The sequence below is a fragment of the Fukomys damarensis genome, unplaced genomic scaffold, assembly GCF_012274545.1.
Source record: "Fukomys damarensis isolate Sample0158 unplaced genomic scaffold, DMR_v1.0_HiC HiC_scaffold_36, whole genome shotgun sequence".
Classification (NCBI taxonomy): Eukaryota; Metazoa; Chordata; class Mammalia; order Rodentia; family Bathyergidae; genus Fukomys; species Fukomys damarensis.
Genome location: NW_022900948.1, coordinates 16,090,504 through 16,098,537, shown reverse-complemented (window position 1 = coordinate 16,098,537; position 8,034 = coordinate 16,090,504). Strand labels below are relative to the sequence as shown.

At 41.3% G+C, this 8,034-nt stretch overlaps 1 protein-coding gene and 1 pseudogene across 2 annotated transcripts in view; both read left to right on the top strand.

Annotated features, from left to right (window-relative positions):
- Nucleotides 1–8,034, top strand: part of Tstd2 (thiosulfate sulfurtransferase like domain containing 2) — a 29,655-nt gene that overhangs the window by 20,475 nt on the left and 1,146 nt on the right. The window contains exons 7-10 of one of the 2 annotated variants that reach the window (XM_010614414.2): nt 3,149–3,267; nt 3,731–3,889; nt 4,503–4,641; nt 6,444–6,626. In XM_010614414.2, coding sequence (XP_010612716.1) covers nt 3,149–3,267; nt 3,731–3,889; nt 4,503–4,641; nt 6,444–6,626 — 600 coding nt within the window. Of the gene's footprint in view, nt 1–3,148; nt 3,268–3,730; nt 3,890–4,502; nt 4,642–6,443; nt 6,808–8,034 lie in introns of those variants that run through there. The other variant, XM_010614413.2, reaches the window with a different exon arrangement.
- LOC117284381 lies at nt 4,025–4,151 on the top strand (annotated as a pseudogene).

Here is an 8,034-nt window from a genome sequence, read left to right as displayed (position 1 = left end):
AAAAAAAAAAAAAAAAAAAAAGAATAAAAGTTAATGGATAAATGAGAAAATTAGACACTGGTCATTAAGAACCATGATGAATTTCCTCTTTTAAATAGCTGGGGGGTGGCTAATGTTTGGGTCCATCTAGTGCTAAAATTGGTTTTTATCTATGGTGTTTGTGTTAAGTGAAGACTCCTCCTTAGAATGACCTGTCTTATTCTCCTTGGTGATGGTTTGACAAGAAGTTGTTTTCTTTTTCTAAAGATAGTAATCTGGGAAGAATGTAATTATTACTTGTAAATAATTCATCAGCAAAATAGAGCACATAGGCTTTTTGCCACAGAAAGCAAGTGGCTTTTAATACCAAAGCAGTTTGCTGTGTTGTCGAATGTTCTCTTGTCCTCTTCCCTGTGATTATTATAGATGGTTGAAGGACATTTGTTTGGTGGGTTTTCTTGGTTTTGTTTTACTTTTTACTATGAAAAGTTCCCAGATATTAAAAAATAGAGGAAATAGTACAGTGAACTTCCATACAGCTTTAGCAGTTATCAATTCATGGCCAACTTTGATTTTTTTGTGGTACTGGGGAATCGAACTCAGGGCCTTGCACTTGCAAGGCAGGAGTGGTGCCACTGAGGTAAAACCCCGGCCCTCATGGCCAACTTTGATTTGTACCCTCTCCGAGACCCATACTGGATCATTTTGAAGGAATTCCAGTGTCATGTCATCTCATTTACAAACACTTTAGTAGATAACTCTAAATTATTAATAGTTTTAAAACTGTAAACTATAAAAATTATCAAACCTAAAATATTTTAGACATAATTTCTTAATATCAAATGTCTACTCAGTTAATTCTCAGTTGTGTCCTAATTTTTAAAATTTCCATTAGGATTCATATAAGTCATTTATTGTGATTCATCAGTATGTCTCTTTAACTGCCTTTATAGACTGACTTCCTTTTTTTTTCCCTCTTGCAGTTTAGTTTTTGAAGGAAGTGGGTAATTTGGCCTGTAGAGTTTGTCAGAATCTGGATAATGCTGATTGTATCCAATGGAATATTCCCTTGTTCACTGAATTTCCTATAAATTGGTAGATTTAGAATAGTGCTAATAAAAAACATGAGCCACTTAGTGTAATTTTACATGTTCTTGTAGCCACATATAAAAATTAAAAATTAAGTAATATGATTTACTTAGTGCAGTGAATCTATAATATTTCAACATGTAATCAAAATAAAAATTATGTTGAGATAGTTTACTTATTTATGCTAAGTACTTGACATCTAGTTTGTCACCTTTACTATAGCACATCTCAAACCACATTCAAGTACTTGTCAGCTACAGGTGATGGTGGCCACCATGTTAGGCAGGTTAGGACTAGAGACTTGATCAAATTCAGATTTGATTCCTTTTTTTTTCTTCATCCTTCTCCCTGCCCCTCTTCCCCCAGACTGTTTTATAGGTAGTGTTATCTTCTTTCATCAGAAAGTAGGAAGGACTCCTTGGCAATAAGGTATTCATTTTTTAGTACATATTTAAAAGAAGGCTAAGAATTAAGCCATAGGGAAATAGGAAGATATAAGCATCTGGGGAAGAGACTCATGAAGCATGAGGAGATAAGAGCTTAGTGTCTCTCTCTAGGCAGAAAGCAGCATGACCACAATAGCCCTTCTAGGTGCTACAGGACACTGTTTAAGGGCTTAGAGAGAAAGTGAGCTCCTGACAGTGCTGTGCTACTTTCATTTGAAACAGGTGGTTTAAAGGAACCTCTTTTATTAAATAGGTCAGTCCAGGTCACTGTTGAGTTAGGTCTTCTCAGGGCCAGGACAGCAACAGTAATACGGCAGTCACAGGGAACAGGTTTGGCTCCCTGTAGGTAGAGGTCTTAGTGGATTTCCGTGCTTCTCATCACATTTTTGAACCTCTCTTTTTACCCTATTGATGTGGTATCCATGTAAATATGTGACATGTGCCTGGTTGTATTTTCCTCATAATCCTAGCTTGGATAGGACAAAGCACAGACTCCTCGGCTATGCTGTGGGGCCTCTGGTCTCTCCAGGGTACAGAGCATTGTTGGAGCTGTTGGGGTTCGTCATTGGGTGGAGTGAGGCTCCTTTGGTGATGTGGGGTGGGGGCTGAGTCACCAGAGGCCCACCTACATGAAGCATGAAAATCCCAGTGTCAGTTACCCCGAGTTTGTCACAATCTACTGAGATGCCTGGAGCCCCAAAGGTACAGAAGTATTTCTATCCTGGACTGTCAAGAGGAAAAGGGCTCTTCCATACTGAGATGCTCTCTTTATTGTCCCCTTGTATTTTAATACTGAACTACAATCCTGTCTTCCAGCTTTTCTATCCTTTTCTTTCTCTCTTGCCTTTCTTCTCATATATCACTGCTGTTGTCAGCCCTTTCAACCTTTTCTCTTTTACTCATGTGCACAAACTAAGAAAGTCTTCTTAGTGGAAAACTTACACTTCTACATTCTTAGCCTTCTTGCATTTTAAAAAAATACATATTCCAACTCAGCTGTCCTAAACCAAGGTTCTCAGCCTAGAACTTGGGCTCGACTTGGTCTAGAACATTTAAAATCTATAGTCAAGCACATACATGCCAAAGCTCCTTTGTGCACAGTGATGGTAGAACAGTAGCCATTTCATGACCCACTAGTGACCATATGATGGACCCACAAACCCAAACAGATCCCAGTTACCTGATTTTTAATACGGGTTGAGTCAAGTATAAGGGTGCAGAATTCTTTTAACAAATTTTTTTCTGAACTACCAGATCCGTGTAGTCCTCATCTTAGGGAGATTGAGGATATGTGGGATTATTAAATTATTTTCTCATGATCATCAAATATTGCTATTAGGAGACAGTTGTAATTATGAGGAGAGGTTTGGATAGCTGGGTGTAGTAGTGTATACCTCTGATCCTAGCATTTGGGAGGCTGGGGCAAGAGGATTACTGTGAGATCAAGGCCATCCCAGACTATGTAGTGAGTAGAAAGCCATTCTCAACTGCATAGCAAGACCCTGTCTCAAAATAAAATAAAAAATAAAAGCAAAGAGGTTTGGATGGAACAGGAAGCTGACACATAAGTCAGATTTTGCCAATTGGGATTAGGTTTTATTTTGTTTTAACTTAAGTTTTTGGTTTTACTTTAGGAATACATTTATGCCCAGCTGAATTTCACAAAGAAGTAGAAAAGTTTTTATCTCAGGCAAGTCAAGAACAAAGCGATACTGTCCTACTGGATTGCAGAAACTTCTACGAAAGCAAAATAGTGAGTAAGAATCAGAATTGAGTTTAGCGAATGGTAGGTCTTGCTCTTCCCACAGCATGACTTATTTCTCAATGGGAACTTGTGGCCACATGGATCTCCTTCCATCGCTAACAGCTTCAAAGAAAACCCAAGTTCTGTGAGAAAGTCTAAAAATGTGAACTAAAGACATGTTGGCACATAATACACTTTTTGACTCCTATGACACATCCTACCCTTGGCATGTCAACAGTCTTGTGAAATTGGCCCCGGTAGCCTCTCCAGTTCCCCTGAGGACTCTGTAGGAAGGTGACCCATGGCCCACAAGCCTTGTTTCTAGTTCCAGATCTTGGTTAAAAGGTCAGAGTTTGGGATGAGAACAGCAACTGGAAAATATTCTTTGCTAAGGTGGGAGTTATTTGACAACAGAAAGAACCTTTGTTTCTTCCAGGTATGTTTTTCTGATAATTTTTCTCCTATATTATAGGGACGATTCCAGGGCTGCTTAGCCCCAGACATCAGGAAATTCAGTTACTTCCCTAGCTATGTTGACAAGAACCTAGAGCTGTTCAGAGAAAAGAGAGTGCTTATGTACTGCACCGGGGGCATCCGTTGTGAGCGTGGTTCAGCCTATCTCAAAGCCCAGGTGAGCCACCATCCTGTAGGCACTGCAGTTACAGAGATGAAGAACGATCCACCAATGGCCTGTGTGAAGCTTTCCACTCCCTCCTCATCCCCTGCTTCATCCTCAGCCAGCCCAAGGGTTTATTTTCCCTTGTATATCGCTTCTCGGCCTTTTGGCTAAGATCAAGTGTAGTATTTTCCCTTGTATGGGTCCCAGTGGAGTGCAAAATCTGGGGTTCTTAAATCTCAAGATATGAAAATCACTTAAGTCTTAGAGACTCATCAAGTACAAAAGAGAAAGCTTAGTTTTAACATCTCCCTTCTCCTAATCCTTTTGCTTGATCCCAAGAAGAGCAGATTCAGTAACATCACATGTCCCAGCAGATGTCTTCCTATATTTAGGGGGCAGCAAAAATAGTTGAGCTTCCCAGGATCTTGGAGCCTGAAGGCCCTGACTGCTGTCATCACCCATCCCCCTAGTAGGCGAAGTCTGGCCAGTTCCTTCCTTGACCTGTTGATCACCCTGGGTCCTGCAGAGGGAGCCAGAAACCCCAGGCTGACAGCACAGACACGGAGTTCTCTTGGGCACTTTGGAGCTTTTAGGTTTCTGTTTCTTCTTGTTTTTCCACACCCAGGGAGTGTGTAAGGAAGTGTTCCAGCTCAAGGGTGGTATCCACAAATACTTAGAAGAATTTCCTGATGGCTTTTACAAGGGGAAGTTATTTGTTTTTGATGAGCGTTATGCCTTGTCCTACAACAGTGATGTGGTATCAGGTAGGTCAAAACAGGCCAGAGCCCCCACTGAAACCCCACACACTATCAATTCATCATTATAGAAATGCTGTACAGGGAGGGCAAGCCATTACTGATCGCCTGAAAGAAAAAAAAACAAAAATAAAAAACAGGGAAATGAGGAGGCCTGTGGTGGGCTCCTGTCTGTTCTAAGTACTACTAGCTATGCAAGTCCTTAAAAGTAGGCATAAGCTCACTTGCCCCACTTGCCTGAGAAGACCTGGCCTTAACTTGCAGTCAGTATATATTTAAGAGTTCTGTGAATTTGGATTGGAAAATAATTTTTGTTTTCAGGAACTCCTTCTGAAAATTAATCATTTCCTTTAATTATGAATATAGTCAACAAACCAGTTCTATTAGATGTATGTGGGACTTTGTCTTCAGGAGAATTCATGTAATTCACACTACTTTGACATCATGTTACAGTTGTTGTATCTCAAAATAGCATTTATATTCATATTGCTTCACGGTGGAAATAGTTATTAAGTTCACCACTGAGTCTTATTAGTGTTTTAGTAAATAATGCCTATTTCACAGATTTTGAAAAACATTTTAATACCTTGTATTTCTGTGTAGTTTATTTTCTTTGTAATGTATTCTGTGCATTTAAAATAATTTTTCTAAGACAGTCTGTAGTCTTCACCAGACTACCAAGTAAAACCATGGCAGAAAATAAGGAAAAAAAAATCCCTGGTAAGCTGGTCTGTGGACACATGCAGCACATACTTCACTTTTTAATGATGGATGGGATACTCTAAGGTGAGAGCTAAATCCAGGGCCACAGTCAGGAGTGTTTAAAAGGGTGGTCAGCACAGACAGCCTCTGGTTTGGCTACAGTGTTGAGTCCACACTGGTACACTGGGGTGAATCAGACACTGATAGTCAGTGAAAGATGGGTAGAAACAGTCCTTCAGAATGGTAGCTCTTGTCCCAGACTACCTCAGTGGGTACTGCAGTTTCTAGAACTCCTGTGAATAGGGTCTGAGAATTATCTCTCAGATTTTAACGAGTAAGATTTTGAGTTTGATTGTGTTCTCTCCTGTTTGATTTTTTAACGCATAATGGCCATATATTTATCTTCTATTGAAAACCATTTCTGACCTTTTTTGGAGCTAGATGTAGTAGAAATTATAAGTAAGTATAAAGTGGGTTGAGTGATTTTAGAGGAATACTGGTAGGCCTTGATAAGCGGCGGTAGGCATGTGAGTGTGAAGGGGAGAAAAGGCCCCAAGATATCATATGTAAGCAAGGTGAGAAGACTTGAGGAGGGCTGATGTTATCAGTGGTGACAGGAAGCAACAGGCTGAGAAGATAATGAGCATCAGGTGGTCACACATCCTGGCCACAGCCAGAGACTCGAGCCCAGGTGAGAAGGCTGTGCACTGCAGAAGCTGATAATAGATGTAGGGTCATCTTGTATTCAGGTGTGCTGTCCTTAGTGGAAAAGCGAATGATCTAGTGGAAGAGATCATTTAACAAGACGTTCAGTTTGGCGATAACTAATGTAAAAGAGAAGCATTAATAGCTGTTTTTGGATGGGGGAAAAAATGGGTCAGGGAATACTGGACTCAGAAAGACAGTTTCCAGAAGAATAGCCCTTCTTCCTCAGACAAAAACAAGGGACAGTATTTTCTCTGTTAGTAGAGAAGAGACTATTTAAGAACTTGCCCAGGGCCAAAAGAATGTACTAGATTCTGGTGAGTGAAGAGTTATATTTAGGAACGGGAGAAGTATCTGTGTGTGTGTGTTTAACAAGGGCTTTTTTTTTTTTTTTACTTCCCTAGCATGTTCATACTGTGGAGCCCAGTGGGACCAGTATAAACTCTGCTCTACTCTGCAGTGCCGCCAGCTCGTTTTGACCTGTCCTTCCTGTCAAGGACAAGGATTCACAGCCTGTTGTGTCACATGCCAAGACAAAGGAAGCAGACAGGCTTCAGGCCCTACCCAGGACAGCTTTAAAGAGGAATGTGAGTGTACAGCCCGGCGGCCACGCATTCCAAGGGAACTCTCCCTGTAAGTCTAGAGCCAGGGCCCACACTGTTAGTGAGGATGGGCCTTTGTGTGAGTGGCACAGTCAGAATTCCCCAAGCCTTCACAGAGGTTTGGGGCAACTGTGTAAAGGAAAATGTCAGGGTCAAGGAAACAAATTGAGAACTTCAGTGCTGGTCAGTATCATCGTGGCAGACTGGTCACCCTGTTGGCCACCTATGCCTCACAGGGATTGAAGAGGAAGTTGAGTGTGTATCTGATTTAGAAGATGCTAAGAGTGTGGGAAAAGGGCAGACTGAATGGGATCTCAAAGCTGTTGATGTGTAGAGCCTTGGGCCTGCTAACTGTGTTGTGCCTATTTTCTGCCATGCAGTAGGACTGTTAATCGGCATTACCCTTTTTAGCAGACCTGTTGATCCCAATGGCAGAACTGTAAAAGTGCTGGCATAGCGAGTAAACTCCTAACCCAAATCACTTAAGTCACCTGCCATCTTCCTTGAGCATTTGAGGGGATCTGTAAACTGTGGTATTTGACCCTCTTCCTGCTTTTATAAAACTTCTTGGAAAAGTCTCACCCATTCCTTTACCTTTGATTTGTGGCATAATTGAGTACTTGCAACAAAGAACATATGACCCACAGGGTCTAAAATATTTTAATCTGGCTCTTCACGAAAAAGTTTGCCAACCCTGGGTCTCTGATGGAGACAGCTTTAGAAATACGGCCCACCTTCATTTTTTATTGATTTTGTTTCTGTGAGACCTTTCCTCCCAGTAGCCTTGCTTCCCCCTATACATGCTCTTTTAGCTTTTATGAGTTGTCTCTGAGAGATTCAGATAAGCTCCATAGCACTGGCTTTTGAGCAGTAGTTTGTAGATCAGCACCTGGGACACAAGACACTTCCCTTAGGTCATTCAGCACTTAGTGAGGTCATGCCATGGTGGCCATCAGCCTTCTGGCCAGCATGTGGGCACATGTCTCTGTCACACAGGACCCAAGAAATACATACACAGCCACACATAGACCAACAGATTTAATATTACGTTGCAGTTTCCAGTGATGCAGAATGCAGCTGCAATTGTGTTTCAAGGAGAAGCCAAGTGGGGATGGCCACCCTGCAGCATGGTGCCACTCCTGGGCCCATTTTTAGCCTCAGTAGACACTCTTCTTAGTGGTTAGGCCCTGGCTCCACCTCTAGTTACCCTGTACTGTCTACTCATTATAGTTCAGTGTGCAAGACTTTGCCTTTTTCATCAGAAGCCTCATAGTCTGTGCTCATCAGCTCTTTGGCATTGTCTGTTATCGTAAGATATGCTGCATCCCTAATGAAAATAACTCCCCAAAGCAACAAACAGAAATACTAGTTAAACTGGCACTGTGGTATATTA